Source organism: Hyperoodon ampullatus (genome assembly GCF_949752795.1).
Source record: "Hyperoodon ampullatus genome assembly, chromosome: 3".
Taxonomy (NCBI): Eukaryota; Metazoa; Chordata; class Mammalia; order Artiodactyla; family Ziphiidae; genus Hyperoodon; species Hyperoodon ampullatus.
Genome location: NC_136916.1, coordinates 35,679,580 through 35,700,477, shown reverse-complemented (window position 1 = coordinate 35,700,477; position 20,898 = coordinate 35,679,580). Strand labels below are relative to the sequence as shown.

Below are 20,898 nucleotides of genomic sequence, written 5' to 3'. Positions count from 1 at the left end.
CAGAGGATGGAGTAAACTGAGCTGGGTGAGAGAAACAAGGGGATAAATAGAATCATAACTTGGGAGAAATTATGGGTAACTGGGAGCAGGAGGAGACAGTTGAGAGGTGAACAGTAATGACAAGAGTAAGCAGGAACTCAGCTGAAACCAGAATTTAACTAAAAAGTAATAATAATTTATTTTATCAGTATTGTTTTAAAATGATTTGCCGCTGTCCAATTAGTCTTCATAAAGGCTCATGGAAAATGACCAGGGGCAAAATCTGCCTTCACTAAAACTTTTACAAAGGTGGACTTGCCCGTGACTTTGAAGTTAACAGAGGTTAACAAAAGTTAACAAGATTCAAAGTGTACAAGTTTTCCCCTTGGTTACTTTAAACATTAATATTCACATATAGCTTGAATATTTAAATGTTTAAAATCCCCATGGGTATATTAAATTACATACTGCTTCTAAGAAAGAAGCAGGGGCTTCCCTGGTGGCGCAGTGGTTGAGAGTCCGCCTGCCGATGCAGGGGACACGGGTTCGTGCTCCGGTCCGGGAAGATCCCACATGCCGCGGAGCGGCTGGGCCCGTGAGCCATGGCCGTTGAGCCTGCGCATCCGGAGCCTGTGCTCCGCAATGGGAGAGGCCACAACAGTGAGAGGCCCACATACCTCAAAAAAAAAAAAAAAAAAGAAAGAAGCAGTATAAAATACCCTATTTTGAACATGCCATTCATTTTATAATATAAGAAATACAACTGTCAAATTCTGAGGTGGCATTTCATAATTTCAATACTTCATGCCTGACTTCTAAAAAACTCTCAAGGTGCTGAAGTTAGTTTAAAAAAGAATAAACCTGTCAGAGTTCCGAACTGATAGACAGGTGTAATTCCCACCCAGCTCTCTTTTGTTCTCAGATTCTAAGCATCTGATCACCTATTCAGGAGCTGTGAGTGAATGTATATGTCAAGCTGAGAATGTTTCTCCATTTACTAAGGCAACGTTTACTAATGCTGAGATATGAAACCTGTTCTGAGGCAAAATGTCTTCTAAGTTAACAGGAAGATAAGAGAAATTACAGGTATATTCTTACCCCTTCACTGGTTTTTTGCAAGTCTGAAGTTGTGTTTCTTGTGTCATTGCCGGCATCTCCACCCTCAGAGCTGCTTTTATTTTCTTCTTCTTTGCAGTCCTTGTCATCTTCATCTCCTGGAGATTTCCGGGACTGTTTAGAGGATTTCTAAATATTTAGACAAGTTAAAAAGTATAGTCAAAAGTAGAAACCCAAACGCACAAATGTAAGTAAGAAATGTAGAAGTAGCTGACCTATATCCAGTCTTTGTGGCTTGATACAGGATATACCAATACAACATGGCAGTGTGCCATGACTGAGCTAGGCGACCTTGGACAAGTCATTTCACCTCACGGGGCCTCAGTTTAAACAGCTGGAAAGGAAGTGGAGGTGGACTGGATAACCTTCTAGTTCTTTCCAGCAGTGTGATATTAAAAGAAGAAAATAGAGATTCACATACCTGGAACACTGTCAATGAATAAATATAGCTGATGGACACCACTCTAGGAAGGCTACAGAGCTAGAAGGCACCCTAAAGGTCTCCTTGTCCTTCCCCATCATTTCACAGTAGAATGTGAGGTCCAGAGAAGCAAGGTAAACTATCTAGGATACTATATGGATATTCATGTTGGAACACTTATGGAAGCTGTTTGGTTAATGGTATACATGGGATGATCTTGACAAAACTTTTCTATCACCATATGACATGAATTAACTTTAATCTTTTAAATTATGGATAGTTATTTAAGAACTCAAGGCCACACTGGTAAACTAGCCCTTTTTTTCTTATCAACTTGCATTTGAAACCAAGATGAACTCTACAGTGAAGATGAAAATACAATTATAGTTTGCAGCCAGAGCTGCTTTGCAGAACAGCATTAAAATGATCAAAAGCTGGCCCCGCTGTGCACCTTTAAGAAAATAAAATGCAGCATTTCACTTACATTTCCTTTTTGAGAAATTTTATGAATCTTTAAGCACATGGCAAATAACAGCTAAGGCAAAACTCATTAAGGCAAGTCACTTTTGGTCTTACAGAAATGAATTAGCAAATCTGACCTTTGTGAGACAATCAATATTTTAAAATGCAACTTTCAAAGAGAAAGTATCTTCTAGCTATGTGATAGAATATGTAATTACATTGCTTCTATTTTACTTAACTGAAACTACCAACCAAGCCCAAAATGTCAGTTTAAAATGACTTCATTTTTACTTTTTACAAGGAGGGATAGCAGGGATTTAATAATCCAAACATGGAGTGCCTGGAGTTAAAGTTTAGATCAAGTATGATGATATAAAAAGTGAAATACTTTTGTTCTCCTAGTAAATACAGTATAATTATTGAAATGCAGTAGTTGCTTTATATAGTAATTCTCAAGTAATAGTCCCTGACCTGCAGTTCTTACAGATAATAAGTTAGAACTCCCTAAAATGTGTAGTGCTTACAAAGGATACTTACGAGTAATCCTACAAGTGAGTTTTTAAGCTTCGTAATTTGATATACATAGACTAGAATTAGGGCATTACTATGTTTTGCTAATGAGTCACATTCGGTATTCTACTAAGAAATCTGGCTGCCAAGCTATATTTGGTAAGCTTAGAAAGCTCTTACTGTGCTTATGCAGATCGTCGCAATTCCTGTAATTTTGGGGAAGGACCCTTCATCAGTTTCATCAATATGGTTTTGAATTGGCTGTGTGTCCAACTGTTACTATCTTTGGTTTTTAACTAAGATTACTAACGGTTTACTATCATCATGAGTTTAGTTTGTTGTGAGGCTCTCTGATTAGCCCTACTTTATACAGTAAATAACTTGCATGCAAAATATTTTTTGCTTATAATCTTCTAGTATCTGTTATGGCTCAAATATGAATCACAATACACTTACTGCTAAAATGATATATACATAACCTCCCTCAAATGTGCTTATACTATGGCTCTTCATTATGAACATTTTTTTTCCACAGAAAAACAGAATTAGGTGAGGTAGAGGGAAAGTGGGACTTCTCCCTCAACCTAACTTGGATGCAGTCAAAAAAGTCTGTGAACCAAAAGTTTAGTGGTAAAGGAAGATTATTCAAGTAACAGATGTATAAAAAATCACCATATTCAACAAAAAGGAAACATTTGGGAAGCCAAAGAGAGCAGTGAGGTTATATGAGGTAAGTGATTCTCTAAATGTGGTTCCCAGATCAGCAACATCAGCTCACTGGATATTTAATTCCCCACCCTGGACCCCGCCCTAGACCTACTAAAATAGAAAATGGTGGGGGGTGCCGACACTCAGCAATTAGTATTTTAACAAGCCCTCCAGGTGATTCTGATGCATGCAAAAGTTTGAGAACTATTGTGCTAGTTTACTCAGTTGATATTGAAAATTAAAAATCATGGTTCTTAAGTGATCATGAAAGTTGTGATCTTGAAGGAAAGCAAAGGAAATGATTCTTTAATTTAAAATCGATAAGCCTTAGTAAGTAAAGTATGTATTTACCTCTTCACTACTTTAAATTATAAATCCACCCCAGGTATGAGCCCTATTACTCTGGCTTTCACAAGAGTGATGAAACAATGACATTTAAAAGCCAAATATCCACACTATTAAATACCTCAGGTACCTTAGAGAGCTTAGATAATTTAGGGTGGTGCAACACATTACACAGAAGCTCAGCAGGCAATCATAAACTAAATTAAGTTCAACTGGGTGTTTAAATGAAGTCCAAAATGTTAAAAGAAATTCAGCTTAAAAAATAACCCCTATGGAACATACAGTCTGTTAGGGAAAATTCTAATTATTTTGTTGCCATTTGCAAACTTTACCCCCATTTAAGGCATATACCATGTTTTTCATTAGGTGTACAGGAAGTAACATGCATTCATACAATTTTACCCGTATGCCAGTTGGGTGGATTTTATAGACTGTAAAATAAAATGTTGATAGTCTAAGAAACCCTTGATACTTGTTTTTAAGGAATTTCCTAAGTATATCCAGCCACTAAATACCAGAGTCTAAATGGAAGTAATTTGTCCAAGTATTCAACTGTGTGACAGACCAATTGCAGCAAAACTTGTACCGATCTTTATCTTCAAAGATCCATCTACCTTGCTTTAAGTTTTTAAAAGGTGAACAATTTCCACAATATCATAGTTTTTTCAATTGTATTTCTGAATTACTGTATGAAAAACCTAAACTTCCAATTTGTAAATCAAGGATCATGTCACGCCTCCAATAAATTATTGTTACATCTGGAATAAAATTCAAACTCCTTAACATGGCATGCCAGTCTCCATTATTTAGCCCTTGCCTTTCTCTCCCTCCTGATCATGATTCTCCAATCATGCCTGCCTTCTTTCAATCCAGGCCATGTCAAACTCTTCCCTCCCTCAGAGCTTTGCTGCTCTGCCACACGCACTCCTCGTCCCATGCTCTTCTTTCAGGTCTCAGCATAAATTTCATCTTTTCGGAAAGGCCCGGCCACTCTATCTAAATAGATACACTTATTCCGTTGTTCCCTGCTCCCATTCATTTCCTTCATAGCCCTTTCAGAATTTACAGTTATTTATTATTTGTTTCTTAACTCTGTGTTTCCACCCCCCCAACCCACTGTATTGTAAGTTACATGAGGGTAGGAATGGCGTTGGATTTGCTCACCACTATCTACCCAGTACAAGTGTCTGACATAGAATAGGTGACCTGGAAATATGAGAACTGAACAAATAAAGAGCCAAAGCACATTCTTTAAAGCAGAGAGACTAGAAAGAGTCTATCATTATATTTATATCTATAATACTAGACATAGTCCTAAACTGTACTGAGTCTCCTATATTCCTAAATTCTTCAGGGCTCACCTGGGGGTTGTTATAAGAGGAATACCTATTCTTACATCCTTGATTAAAGAACAGTCCTCCTCCAACGGAGGAGGTGCTATTTTCAGGGTCAATAGCCCTTATGAGTCAATACCAGTTACCCTCACATCTAAGATCACCTGTCTTATTCCCCTCAGATATATTACTGTCTCTAAAGGCAGAGGCTCCACAGAGCTAATATATTTCTATGTGCCCAGTGAATGAATTAAAAGTAATCTAAAAACCTTTAATGAATATGCATACAGCATTAACAACAATGGGAGAGGTTTCTCAGTAACCTTTGAAGTGTATGACTTTTTCCGTTTTGAGCCTGCTTTTTCATTCTTTCTTTTGCCTTTTCCATCTTCTTCTACTCTATCACCTTCTTCCTCACTGCTTGCATCTGCAGTATTCCCGCCTTCTCCCTCGGTTTCTGAAGAGCTCTGTTGCTGAATTGCCTAAGAGATAATAAAATATTAGCTAATTACATTTTTGAAAAATAGCAAAGACTACAGACTATGAAAAGAATCATTCTATTCTAATTAGAAGAAGTTCAGCTTACTCAAGATTTTCAAAATAAACGGCTGTCAACTTCAATTTTCCAGTGACCAACTGACATGAACCCTCTTAAGGTAACAGAATTACAGGCATACCTCGGAGATACTGCAGGTTCAGTTCCAGACCACCACAATAAAGCAAATATCACAATAAAGCAAGTCACATGAATTTTTTGGTTCCCCAGTGCATATAAAAGTTATGTTTATACTAAACTGTAGTCTATTAAGTTTGCAGTAGCATTATGTCTATAAAAACAATGTATATACCTTAATTTAAAAATATTTTATTGCTAAAAAATGCTAACCATCATCTGAGCCTTCAGCGAGTCCTCATCTTTTTGCTGGTGGAGGGTCAGCCATGCTGATGGTTGCTGACTGGTCAGGGTGGTGGCTGCTGAAGGCTGGGAGGCTGTGGCAACTTCTTAAAATAAGACAACAGTGAAGTCTGCAGTGTCAATTGACAAATGATTTCTCTGTAGCAGGCAATGCAGCTGGATAGCATTTTACCCACCATAGAATTTCTTTCAAAATTGGAGTCAGTCCTCTCAAACCCTGATCACCACTTTATCAACTAAGTTTATATAATGTTCTGAATCCTTTGTGGTCATGTCAACAATCTTCACAGCATCTTCACCAGGAGTAGCTTTCATCTCAAGAAACTACACTCTGCTCATCCATCAGAAGCAATTCCTTATCCATTCAAGTTTTAGCAGGAGTTTGCAACAATTTAGTTACATCTCCAGGCTCTGCTTCTAATTCTAATTCTCTTGCCATTTCCACCACATCTGCAGTTCCTGCCTCCACTGAAGTCTTGAAACCCTCCAAGTCATCCATGAGGTTTGGAATCCACTTTTTCCAAACTCCTGTTAATGTTGATATTCTGACCTCTTCCTATGAATCATGAATGTTCTTAATGGCATCTAGAATGCTGGAATACTTTCCAGAAGGTTTTCAACTGACTTTTGCCCAGATCCATCAGAGGAATCATCATCTATGGCAGCTATAGCCTTACAAAATGTATTTCTTAATAAACTTGAAAGTCTAAATTACTCTTTCATCCATGGCTGCAGAATGGATGTTGTGTTAGGAGGCATGAAAACAACACTGATCTCATTGTACATCTCCATTAGAGCTTCTGTGTGACCAGGTGCATTGTCAACGAGCAGTAGTATCAAGATTTTCAAAGGAATCTTTTTTTCTGAGCAGTAGGTCTCAACGGTGGGCTTAAAATATTTAGTATACCATGTTGTCAATAGACTGTGCTGTCATTCAGGCTTTGGTGTTCCATTTATAAAACACAGGCAGAGTAGATTCAGCATAATTCTTAAGGGCCCTAGGATTTTTAGAATGGTCAATGAGCACTGGCTTCAACTGAAAGTCACCAGTTGCATTAGCTTCTAACAAGAGTCAGCTTGTCCTTTGAGGCTTTGAAGTCAGGCACAGACTTCTCCTCTCTAGCTATGAAAGTCCTAGATGGCATCTTCCAATAGAAGGCCGTTTCATCTGCATTGAAAATCTGTTGTTTAATGTAGCCACTTTCATTAATTATCTTAGCTAGATCTTCTGGATAACTTGCTGCGGTTTCTACATCAGCACTTGCTGCTTCACCTCGCACTTGTATGTTATAGAAATGGCTTCTTTCCTTAAACCTCTGGCATCAACCTCGGATAGCTTCAAACTTTTCTTCTGTACTTCCTCACCTCTCTTAGTGTTCAGAGAATTGAAGAGAGTTAGGGCCTTCTCTAGATTAGGCTTTAGCTTAAGGGAATGTTGTGGCCAGTTTGATCTTCTATCCAGACTACTCAAACCTTCTCCACAGCAGCAATAAGGCTGTTTTGCTTTCTTATTATTCATGTGTTCACCAGAGTAGTACTTTTAAATTCTTTCAAGAACTTTTCCCTTGCATTCAGAACTTGGCTAACTGCTTGGCTCCAAGACGCCTAGCTTTCAGCCTATTCCAGTTTTCGACATGCCTTCCTCACTAAGCTTAATCATTTCCAGCTTTTTTTTTTTTTTGCGGTACGCGGGCCTCTCACTGTTGTGGCCTCTCCCGTTGCAGAGCACAGGCTCTGGACGTGCAGGCTCAGCGGCCATGGCTCACGGGCCCAGCCACTCCGCGGCATGTGGGATCTTCCCGGACTGGGGCACGAACCTGTGTCCCCTGCATCGGCAGGCGGACTCCCAACCACTGCACCACCAGGGAAGCCCTCATTTCTAGCTTTTGATTTAAAGTAAGAGATGTGTGATTTTTCCTTTCACCTGAATACTTAAGATGCCATTGCAGGGTTATTAACTGGCCCAGCTTCAATACTGTTGTGTCTCAGGGGATAGGGAGGCTCAAGGAGAGGGAGAAAGGGGAATGGCTGATCAGTGGCACAGTCAGAACACACACAACATTATCAATTAAGTTTACTGTCTTATATGGGTGTGGTGTGTGGTGCCCCAAAACAATTATAATAGTAACATCAAAGAGCACTGATCACAAGTCACTATAACAAATGTAAGAATAATGAAGAAGTTTGAAATACTGAGAGAATTACCAAAATGTGATGCCAAGACATGAGGTGAGCAAATGATGTTGGAAAAATGGGGCCAACAAGCTTGCTCAATGCAGGGTTGCCACAAACCTTTGATTTGTAAAAAATGCAGTATCTGTGAAGTGCAACAGAGCAAGGTATGCCTGTACATTTAATCCAAAGTGCTAGTGGAGCCAGAAAGAGTTCTGACTTCAAATGGGTGGTGGGTAATCATTAGCACAAAGGACATATAAGAAAGATCCAAAAAAGAGTTAAAATAAAAAATGAGATGTAGCAAGTGATAATGAAGTAAACCATCACCTGGTATCCAGTAAACTTTACTCCTGGGTTATTTTCTATTTCCCACAATCCTTCATTAAATCCTTTCCGTTTGTTTGACTTTCCAAACTTGTCTTTGTATTCCTTATAAGGGAAAAGGTCTTTGGGACCTAAAAATGCACTGCAGAGATATATTAGAAAGAGATTTGATATTTTGACCTTCAAATATAAGATATTTTTAATATCAACTCAAGTGTCAGAGCATATTTTAGTAAATACATTAAAAGTATAAATAAACCCTCTCAGTTAGACACATATCACAAGATGTTTTGCACATATATTTCAAGGTAGAAAAAATAGACAGCTAGGTACACAAGCCAGCAACCCTGGACAGTGTTACTTTGATTTTACTTTTAAATTACTAATTTCTTTTTTGTTTTGAAATTGATTTTTAGTTAAACTACTTTAAAAGTAGTTTTAAAGATGTCTACTTTGACCACTTAAATCATCATCTTAAACTAAGACCTACCTATGCTAATCTTTCACAGGTAAGGGTTTTTTTAAGACTCACAGTAAAAACATACACACTGGATTAAAAAATGATTTTAACTCTTTATGCCACATTAGTGTATTTATTCACTATTATTTCTATAAATTAGAAAAGCATTAGTGTTTAATGAGGCACTACACAAGAAAAAAATTAGAAGTGGCAAAGTAGATAGAATCTTATCTAATTTAAACCTTATCCTAAATTAGTCATAATTATGAAAAGAAAACGAGTTAGAATAAATCCTGGGGCTGGCTAATAGATCTGAGCATTTAAACTAGAGTCTTCAGCATTATTATCTATGATATTAACCTGGTGAATGAGATGGTGGAGGCCCACATGCTGGCTGAGACTCATTTCAAACTAAGATTCATTTATTCAACAAATTTTATCGAACATCTCTAATGTGTAAGGCACTATTCCAGAGGTGTTGGGGATTCTTCAGGGAACAAAGAGATGGAATGTCTCTGCCTTCATGGAGCATACATTCTAGTAGCAAGGGTAGGGGTCTAGACAATAAAGAAGATAAATAAATAAAATACATAGTACTGTGTGCTGAAAATAAATCAATAAATATATACATGAAGCAGAGGAGGGGGATGGATAAGGACTGGGGTGGATTTTACAGTTTTAGAAATACAGATCAAGAAGGAAGGCCTCACTGAAAAGGGAACATCTAAGAACTGAATGGGGTGACGGAAGAACCCATGCAGCTATCTGGGGAAGAGCAGAGCAGACTGAAGGAAGAGCAAGTACAACAGACCCTGAGGTGGGAGAATGCCTAGTGTGTCTGAAAAATTAAGAGGCCACTGTGGCTAGACTGAAATGAGTGAAGAGACAGCTGTGTGAGATGAGGTCAGAGAGGTAACAGGGTGGGAGCACAGATTATGTCAGGCCTTGGAGGCCACTACAAAGGCTTTGAGTCACATAGGAAGCCATTAAAGGTTTTGAGAAGTGACAATTTGTGTTTTAACAGCGCCACTTTGGCTGCTGTGTTGAAAACACACTGAAGAACTGGGTACTAGGGTAGAAGCAGAGAGACTAATTAGGCTCTTGAAGTAACAGTGGTGACTTGGACCAGTTGTAAGCAGTGCAGCTGGTGAGAGGTGGCTGGATTCTGAATTCACTCTCAAGAAAGAGCCAAGGTATTTGTTAATGGGCTAGATACCGCACATGAGAGAGAGGGTGGAACTGAGGCTATCTCCAAGGTTTTAGATTGAGCAATTAGAAGAATGCAGTTGATATTTACTGAAATGGAAAGATTTTTGAGAGAACAAGATTCGAAGGTGAAAAGCTTAGTTTTGGATGTTGAATTTGAAAACTTGGTTAGATATCCCAGTGAAGATGTCAAGTAGGCAACTGGGCAGGTGATTCTGGAATTCAGGGGAAAGGTCTGTGCTGGAGATATATATTTGGAACTTATCAGCAGAGATGATGTTGAAAGCTTTGCGACGATAGGTTAACAGTTTACTGCTAAGTTTTATAAATTCCATTTTCTGACTGGATCTTAGTACTGATCCCTTCCTTACACTGCCCAGCTGGTCAAGAATTCAAGTTGATAAAATCACCTGAGGAAGCTTTCTGACCCCCAATCACCAAACTTTCCTTGACTGTTCAACTTTAATCGTTCAGCATGACTGCATTTCACTGAATCCAGAGATGGTTTATCAGGATACTGGACATTCTAACCAAATGCCTGACAAACTGAGCATGAGAAGGAAATGTGACTGTGGGTATGGTGATTTCACTTTTAGAGCAATTTGACATGAATTATTAGACTGTGGCTTTTGACCTTTCTCCAGTCCTTGACTCTATGTATAGGAATTAATTGCGGGCTAAGCTGCCTGAGGTTCACGTCAGCTATAGATACTAACCAGAGCTTGTCTGTACTTTAATTATGCCACAGGAGTCAAGGTTAATGATTCAACTGGCCATGTTAGCTGTTGCCAGAAAGAGGGACACTGAATGAGCTATTCTAAAACAAGTTTTTGTTTTTGATAGACAATCTTGGTTTTTCCCGGATTATAGATAACTCCACAAATCAAATCCCCTCTCAACTGGTTAACTTTGCTGTATGTTTTATAAATTTTAAAGGGTAGGCCAGAAAATAGAATTGTTCAAAGTTACATGCTCTAAGGATGTTATTTTTTTTCCTGACAAAGGCTGCCTTGAAAATTGTCCAGACTAAAACTACTGGGGTAAAGTTATATGGAGCAGAAGAAATTGGGGCTCCAATCACCTACCTATCCGAGCAACAGATTCAAAGAAACTGGGACTCCAATCACCTATCTATCTGAGCAACAGATTCAAAGCCATGTTCTGTGGAAAATTCTGGTCCTGCCTGGGGGTACTCCTGCTGACACAGTTTTCTTGTTAAGTTCCTCACCTTCCACATACTTTCCCCCCCTTTCATTTATTTCATTTAATAAATTTTAATTCATTCAACAGCTAGTTTTAGACACTCCTGAAGTCATTCTACGAGGCCACCGTCACCTTGATACCAAAACCAGACAAAGATACTACAAAAAAAGAAAAATTACAGACCAATCACTGATGAATATAGATGCAAAAATCCTCAACAAAATACTAGCAAACAGAATCCAACAACACATTAAAAGGATCAGACACCATGATCAAGTGGGATTTATCCCTGGGATGCAAGGATTCTTCAATATATGCAAATCAATCAATGTGATACACCATATTAACAAATTGAAGAATAAAACCCACATGATCATCTCAATAGATGCAGAAAAAGCTTGTGACAAAATTCAACACCCATTTATGATAAAAAGTCTCCAGAAAGTGGGCATAGAGGGAACATACCTCAACATAATAAAGGCCATATATGACGAACCCACAGCAAACATCATTCTCAATGGGGAAAAACTGAAAGCATATCCTCTAAGATCAGGAACGAGACAAGGATGTCCACTCTTGCCACTAATATTCAACCTAGTTATGGAAGTCCTAGCCACGGCAATCAGAGAAGAAAAATAAATAAAAGGAATACAAATCGGAAAAGAAGAAGTAAAACTGTCACTGTTTGCAGATGACATGATACTATACATAGAGAATCCTAAAGATGCCAATGAATTTGGTAAAGTTGCAGGATACAAAATTAATGCACAGAAATCTCTTGCATTCCTATACACTAATGATTAAAAATCTGAAAGAGAAATTGTGGAAACACTCCCATTTACCATTGCAACAAAAAGAACAAAATACCTAGGAATAAACCTACCTAGGGAGACAAAAGACCTGTATGCAGAAAACTATAAGACACTGATGAAAGAAATTAAAGATACGAACAGATGGAGAGATATACCATGTTCTTGGATTGGAGGAATCAATATTGTGAAAATGACTATACTACCCAAAGCAATCTACAGATTCAATGCAACCCCTATCAAATTACCAATGGCATTTTTTATGGAACTAGAACAAATCATCTTAAAATTAGTATGGAGACACAAAAGACCCCGAATAGCCAAAGCAGTCCTGAGGGAAAAAAACGGAGCTGGAGGAATCAGACTCCCTGACTTCAGCCTAAACTACAAAGCTACAGTAATCAAGACAATCTGGTACTGGCACAAAAACAGAAACACAGATCAATGGAACAAGATAGAACGCCCAGAGATAAACCCACGAACCTATGGTCAACTAATCTATGACAAAGGAGGCAAGGATATACAATGGAGAAAAGACAGTCTCTTCAATAAGTGGTGCTGGGAAAACTGGACAGCTACATGTAAAAGAATGAAATTAGAACACTCCCTAACACCATACACAAAAATACACTCAAAATGGATTAGAGACCTAAATGTAAGAATGGACACTGTAAAACTCTTAGAGGAAAACATAGGAAGAACACTCTTTTTGACCCACCTCCTAGAGTAATGGAAATAAAAACAAAAATAAACAAATGGGACCTAATGAAACTTCAAAGCTTTTGCAAAGCAAAGGAAACCATAAACAAGATGAAAAGACAACCCTCAGAATGGGAGAAAATATTTGCAAATAATCAATGGACAAAGGATTAATCTCCAAAATATATAAACAGCTCATGCAGCTCAATACTAAAAAAACAAACAACCCAATCCAAAAATGGGCAGAAGACCTAAACAGACATTTCTCCAAAGAAGACATACAGATGGCCAAGAAGCACATGAAAAGTTGCTCAACATCACTAATTATTAGAGAAATGCAAATCAAAACTGCAATGAGGTATCACCTCACACCAGTCAGAATGGGCATCATTGGAAAGTCTACAGACAACAAATGCTGGAGAGGGTGTGGAGAAAAGGGAACCCTCTTGCACTGTTGGTGGAAATGTAAATTGATACAGCCACTATGGAGAATGGTATGGAGGTTCCTTAAAAAACTAAAAATAGAACTACCATACGACCCAGCAATCCCACTACTGGGCATATACCCAGAGAAAACCATAATTCAAAAAGACACATGCACCCCAATGTTCACTGCAGCACTATTTACAATAGCCAGGTCAGAAGCAACCTAAATGCCCATCGACAGACAAATGGATAAAGAAGATGTGGTACATATATACAATGGAATATTACTCAGCCATAAAAAGGAACGAAATTGGTTCATTTGTTGAGACGTGGATGGATCTAGAGACTGTCATGCAGAGTGAAGTAAGTCAGAAAGAGAAAAACAAATATCGTATATTAATGCATATATGTGGAACCTAGAAAAATGGTACACATGAACCGGTTTGCAGGGCAGAAATTGAGACACAGATGTAGAGGACAAACGTATGGACACCAAGGGGGGAAAGTGGCAGGGGGTGGGGGTGGGATGTATTGGGCAATTGGGATTGACATGTATACACTGATGTGTATAAAATGGATGACTAATAAGAACCTGTTGTATAAAATAATAAATAAAATAAAATTCAAAAAATCAAAAAAAAACAAAGAAACAAGAAAACACCTACCATGGGCCAGGCACTGTGTAAAGCACTGTGTATATAGGGCTTAGCAACATCCACACAATCTCTGCCTTCACAGAGAGACTGAATATTAGGTACTTGCCAGGGCATATAATCTCAGGTTTAAGGACACCCAATACTTAGTAAATGATCAGCTGAAACAATGTTATAACAGGTTTTCTAAAGTTCATTCTCCTCCAGATGTTTCAAAATCTACCTCTGGATGATCAAACCAGCAAAAAACTCACATACGGACTGTATCACACTGCTCCTTGGTAGAACTGCTTTTACTGAATTGAGACTTGGAATTACGCCACTGACTTATATTAAGGATGCTATAAGAAATAACTCCATAAAATCCTTCACACTGTTTACTGGAATGATTCTGTTACTTTTACTAGCAATATACCAGGTGGCAAATTCTTTAAGGGCAACTTTTATTTTCAGTGCCTTAAAGAATATCTAGAAAATGTTTACTAAGTGAATGAAAGTTACCACATAATATTAGTAAATGGTTGATTTTGGTGTATGCAATGGAAATGTGATAATCTTGCTTATCAAATCCTGCCTTGTTCTAGATATACAATCAGATCACTTGGAATTAGGTCCTAAAGAAAAAGCAAAATAATGGTATAGACATAAAGGGGAAGCAGGAATGAGGGAAATACAAAAATGGGTATCACAAAGCCCTACGCACTTATTACTATAGGTAAAACATTTATTTCTAAGCTTCGAGCAACCTCTTCAAGGAGAAAAACGTTAAGTTGCATAGTCCACAAGTGTCTATTAGATAAAAATAAAACGAAGAAAATAAAACTAACCTCTTGAAAAAAACATAAATTTCTCACATGAAGACAAGAAAGAAATATGCCTTAAAGGGCCCTCTCCCAGCTAGCTCTCTTTCAATACAAGAATGAGGAAGATGTCAGAGTGGTAGAGACAGCAAGCAAAGAAAAAGTTCATGCCTGGCTCTACTAACATTCACATGAACATAGGGGGTGACCCTGAATATAAAATTTCATCTTAGTTTTTAGCTTTCCCCCCCATTTGCAGTTTCTATTCCATTTGTGTCCTTGTTGTAAATAACCATATACGTTCTCAGTGTGTCAGGTTCTGTGTGTCAAGACTGCCTATGGTTCCCTAGCATCCATTATCATTGTCTTTCTTTTAATGGATACTCCTCCCAATTTGCTTCCCCAACAAAGTTGCCTAGCTAGAGACTATGCTTCCAGCTTCCTTACAGCTAGATATGACCATATGTCCAAGTTCTTGCCACTGGAATAAATGCAACTGTAAGCCACATATTCAACTGCTGTGTCATTTCCTTACCTCTTCTCTCTCCCCCTTCCCTCTACCTGGAAGATGCACAGGTAGTGCTGAGCCAGTTTTTGTTCTTTTTTCTTTTTAATAAGCAGACAAGGGCAATGCCCTAGGGAATGGCAGGACAACACAATAGAAGCAACCTGGGTCCCTAGAGCAGAGCTGAACATCCACCTTGATCTATCTACCTTGATAGACAGATCTATCTATCTATCTATCTATCTATCTATCTATCTATCTAGAGCCCCCATCCCTGGACCGTTTCCAAAAAAAGAAGTAAATTCCTATATTATTTGAGACACTGTATTTTCAGTTTCCTTTATTCAATAGCTTAATCTGTACTCTGACCAACACAATTACAAAAACTTAGAAAGGTAGTATGTTTCCTTCAGCATCTGACAAATTGAAGGAGACTGAGAGAACATAACTTTGTTCTGTGAAATATGAATGGAAGACATCTCTCTAGGTCTTAAAAGTGTCCTAAAGGAAACTTCTGGGTCATGCCCAACATTTAAGCAGAAACAGAAATGATATTCAAAAGCAAAATAAATGAAAAATCTTTACATTAAGAAAAAAATATATCATCTTTGCAATTTTATAATTGATTATGATTTTAACAACATATAAAATAATATAAAGTGATATTAACAACATATAATATAATGTAGTCTAGCAGAATCAAATTAGAACTGTTGAAAATTTAAGTTGTTTTGTTGACTTACGTTTCATGGGTGCCAAAAAAGAAGATAGGATACTTATTTGCTGGAGGCTTCACAGCTCCCTCTGGGAGTTCATCAATCTATTAAAGATAAAATCATGTAAAATAGCATAAACATGATATAAACATTGTTCCGATAATTTATTGCTAATTTCAAAATAAAATCACTCTAATAAAAATCCCAACAGTTTTCCTTTTCTTGAACCTTATGATTCTAAAGGTTGTATTTGGCACACCATATGGAGAGTAACACTGTAAAATGATTATAACTATTATGGTAATACATAATCAGGAGCCAAAACTACTCATTTCCTTCAACTCAATAGAATTACTCTTGGGAATCTGTCCTAGTGAAATAATTCAAAAGAATAACAAAAAAGAAACAGAAGATGCACTTTTGGGGGATAGTGACAAATTTTTACACCCCACCCTACAAGACAGGAGAATTATGGAAAATTAACTCAAAATATTACGTAGTCATTGGAAGATATCATCTCTTGCCTGGACTAGTGCAAGTCTCTCCCCATCCACTGAAGCTCACATAACTTTTTTTTTTTTTTTTTTTTTTGGTGGTATGCGGGCCTCTCACTGTTGCGGCCTCTCCCGTTGCGGAGCACAGGCTCCGGACGCGCAGGCCCAGCGGCCATGGCTCACGGGCCCAGCCTCTCCGTGGCATGTGGGATCTTCCCGGACTGGAGTACGAACCCGTGTCCCCTGCATCGGCAGGCAGACTCGCAACCACTGCGCCACCAGGGAAGCCCTCACATTACCTTTTTAAATGCATATTTGGTTGTGTCAAATCCTTCAACAGCTTCTCACAGCTGTGCATCTGAAACCTCTGGGGCTTTTTAAAAATAAAGATCATCAATCCTTCCCCAGACTCAGCAATTTTTATGTACAGCTGAGGTTGAGAACTTCTCATAGGATAAAGTCTAAATTCTTTAGAATGCTACATAGTTATATATACATTATTCCCTAGAATGTTGCAAGAAATGGTCCTTGACTCCTAACTCTCCATCTGTAGTCCTAACCTTTCCTTTGAACTCCAGGAATGAAATTACAAACATCTACAAACCATTTCCATTTACAGGTCCTACAAACAGCTTAAAATAAAGAAAAGGCCTGGAGTTCTTCAGAAGAGGCATACTTGGAGTTTATAGAGCAAGGAAAAGGGTCTGGTATCCTGTGTCCTGAAGATATCTGCAGGCCTTCTTAACTAACATATGGCGACAGCCTGAGGATTACTACAGCATCACAACATTCATCTCTGAACTGAATGAACCATGTGTCACAGAACAGATGCTCTGGTGTACTGAGAAAAGATGGACTTGCAGTCTAGAAACTTTAGTCCTGCTTCTGACTTCAATTGTGATATCGAAGATATCACTTAATGACTTTCACATCTGTAAAATGAGATGGTTGCACTAGGTAACCTCTAGGTTTCCTTCAAGTCCTGAAATTCCATGCCTTGCCTAAAACTGAACTAATTTTCTCTGAATCTGTTTTTGTTTCGTATCTTAAGTACTGGTACACTCAGTACCAAGAAAGAAACCTTAATCTTTTTATTATTTCCTCAAGCTCCACATTCAGTTTTTCATCAAATTCCCCAATTTGGCTCCTGAAATGTCTCCAAATTGAACACCATTCCCATTACCAAATTCAGTTCCCTAAAAAAGTTCTCATGATCTTTTGACAAGGCCACAGCAGCCTGTCAAAGTATCTCCTTGCCTCTGGCCTTTCCCGTTACCGACTGTACAACTTCTGGGTAAATCCTGTATGTTTTACATTCAATACACTACCCTACAAAGACAATTTAAAATGAGTAATTCCATTTTGAATAAAATTCAATATATATTCAATTATACACACACACACACACAGACACACACACACACACTCATACATATATTATTGTGGTAAAAAATACATAACATAAAATTTTCTATCTTACCCATTTTTAAATTTACAGTTCAGTAATGTTAAGAATATTCACACTATGATACAGATCTCCAGAAAATGAATAACTATATTTTAAATGGACAAAAAATAGAACTTAATATGGAAATGTATGTTTATGTATGTGGGAGGCACTGAATTGCTAGCCGACAAAACACTATCACATCATGTATTTTGTTCACTCTTGTGAGAAAACTGAAAGTGCATCTTTTTAAAAAAACTTTTAAAACTTTTCTTTCAAATAAAACAACTTTTGGTTAAACTTTTCCTTCGCTGTTATTGTATAACTAACATCTACTGTAGAAGTTGCAAACTGACGGCCCTTAGGCCATGTCTGGCCTGAAGAAATGTTTTGTTTGGCTCATACAGTGTTTTTAAAAAACTGAATTAGGTATCAACACTTTAAAACTGGAAGATTCATCTTAAAATCCAGAACAATAGCCTCTGTGAAAAAATATCAAAGATAGGGATAAGCAACACTAAGCTTGCATTCCCAGGAGGCAACAATTAGCTGAAGATGATCAACAGCTGCCTTCAGACAAGGTATGTTCTCTCAAGTTTGCTACATTCCCCACCACTCTCCAGGTCATGTTGTAAATGCCTGTTTCCCTTACTTACATTGCTTGCCTGGCCCCTTTGAATATCTGAGTTCATACCCCTGTAATAAATAATGCCAAAATAGTGGCCTTACCATCACGCTGGTTCCCTCATAAAGGTGTTAAATGTTGACATGCACTCACTATATTTTACTGAGTCTTGTTTTGAAAATTACACTTTGGGCTTCCCTGGTGGCGCAGTGGTTAAGAATCTGCCTGCCAATGCAGGGGACACAGGTTCGAGCCCTGGTCTGGGAAGATCCCACATGCCGCGGAGCAACTAAGCCCGTGAGCCACAACTACTGAGCCTGCGCGTCTGGAGCCTGTGCTCCACAACGGGAGAGGCCGTGACAGTGAGAGGCCCGCGCACCACGATGAAGAGTGGCCTCCGCTCGCTGCAACTGGAGAAAAGGCCTCACACAGAAACGAAGACCCAACACAGCCAAAAATAGATAAATAAATTAAAAAAAAAATTACACTTTGACAGTTGTGGAATTATACCAAGTTGTTCAAGTGGATATACCTTCTTGAACCAATTAAAGAGTGCATCTCCTAGGCACTGGTTTTTGTTTGTTTGTTTTGGCTTCTAGAGTGAATACCAAGTGGCAATAGAACTTTAACTTCAGAGTTTCTGTTTTTCTGCTGTTTCTATTTTCCTGACTTTTATTTTCACTTTTATTTCTGGTTATTGGCTATGTTTGGTTCTGATTCTGGTTTGCACACAGCCAATGTGTTATTCCCCATTAATAGGAGGATGGGGACCTATTCTCTTTTGGGTATGACAGGGCAAATAATCTGGTACAATAGTCTTTTGGTTTGTAGAAGAATAAGTCTTGCTTCTACTGGAAAGAAGAAAAGCCCTTTGAGATCTAGATCAGTGAGTGTATGTATTTTGTGTTTCCTTTAACCTGTAACTGAAGTTGTAGACCTGAAGCCGTAGGCTCTCTGTGTGCCTAGCATACTTGAGAGTCTTTACCCTTCCTTGTGTGAGTTTGAAACATTTTCCTATTTCTGGGAAGGGTATTAACAAATTAGATATAAATTTCTTAAAATGAAAGAGCTCTGTTTTTACTGATTTACAGACACTAATAAAATTACAAAAATCTAATATAAAGGAACGTATAAGAATCCTCAAGAAATTAAAAAGTGAATGTAGAATACTTCAAATACGGTGGCCTTTTTGTTATCGTTCATTGTTTATCTGTCTGCTTCGTTCACTGCAGAGACACAGGGAATGTCAGTTAGAACTGAGGCTCTCTGTCCCTTGGAGTCTACAACTCTAACAAGCCCCATGGACTTGGGGCCTGGAGGCAGGCAGCCTCACATTTCCTAGAAAACTTGTTCTCAGAGTTCATCCCTGGGCCTTCGCCATCAGTGTCACCTGCGGACTCATTAGAAATGCTAGTTCTCAGTCCAGAACCCTAATGAGGGTTAGGCCTAAGAATCAGTGTTTTAAGAAGCCTCCAGCAGGCTTCCCTGGTGGCACAGTGGTTGAGAGTCCGCCTGCCGATGCAGGGGACACGGGTTCGTACCCCGGTCCAGGAAGATCCCACATGCCGCGAAGCAGCTGTGCCCGTGAGCCATGGCTGCTGAGCTTGTGTGTCCGGAGCCTGTGCTCCACAACAGGAGAGGCCACAACAGTGAGAGGCCCGCGTACCACACACACACACACACACAAAAACCAAGAAGCCTCCAGTTGTTTTTGATATACATTATAAAACATTCCATCCTCCTGCTGTGGTTTCTGTGGATGAGTTGCCTTTGTTTCTTCTGATTAACATTAAGTCTGCTTAGGGAGGAGATATGGGGATATACGTATATGGATAGCTGATTCACTTTGTTATAAAGCAGGAACTAACACACCATTGTAAAGCAATTATACTCCAATAAAAGATGTTATAAAAACAACAACAACAACAAAAAACATTAAGTCTGCTTAAATCTGCGGGATTTTTGCCCTGAGACCACAAAATTGCATCAGTGCACGTTTATTTTCCTAATATTTTTTAAAATGTATAACATGTCCAAGTTTCTATTTTTTAATTAAAGGAGTGCTACACTATATTAAATGTGGTGGCTTTTAAAGAAAAAAACCCTTCTCACAGGAACTGTTAGCTCGTAAGTATTCTTATATAAGAATCCAAATTTAAGTAATCAAAGTGAATCTTTGAACAAATCAGACTGGTTTACAATTTTGGTTTAAAAATAACTATTTGTCTTTATCTGGATTTAATCATTGTAGAGTGTAATATAAGTAAATTTAAGAAAATAAAATTGGGGTTTCTCATGAAGATACTAATTTACATCTGAATTCCTTAAGTTCTAAAGTTCTTACCTAACCTCCCTCAGTAGACTTCCCTGGTGGTGCAGTGGTTAAGAATCCGCCTGCCAATGCAGGGGACACAGGTTCGATCCCTGGTCCAGGAAGATCCCACATGCCGCAAGCAATGAAGCCCGTGCGCCACAACTACTGAGCCTGCGTTCTAGAGCCCGCGAGCCACAACTACTGAGGCCTCATGCCACAAGCTACTGAAGCCCACACGCCTAGAGTCTGAG

General features: G+C 38.4%; 1 protein-coding gene across 2 annotated transcripts in view; it reads right to left on the bottom strand.

Annotated features, from left to right (window-relative positions):
- HDGFL3 (HDGF like 3) overlaps window positions 1–20,898 on the bottom strand; it is a 76,847-nt gene that overhangs the window by 9,038 nt on the left and 46,911 nt on the right. For both annotated transcript variants that reach the window (XM_079700837.1, XM_079700836.1), the window contains exons 2-5: window positions 15,795–15,871; window positions 8,294–8,432; window positions 5,199–5,357; window positions 1,078–1,224 (exon numbers count right to left, since the gene is read on the bottom strand). In XM_079700837.1, coding sequence (XP_079556963.1) covers window positions 1,078–1,224; window positions 5,199–5,357; window positions 8,294–8,432; window positions 15,795–15,871 — 522 coding nt within the window. The remainder of the gene's footprint in view (window positions 1–1,077; window positions 1,225–5,198; window positions 5,358–8,293; window positions 8,433–15,794; window positions 15,872–20,898) is intronic.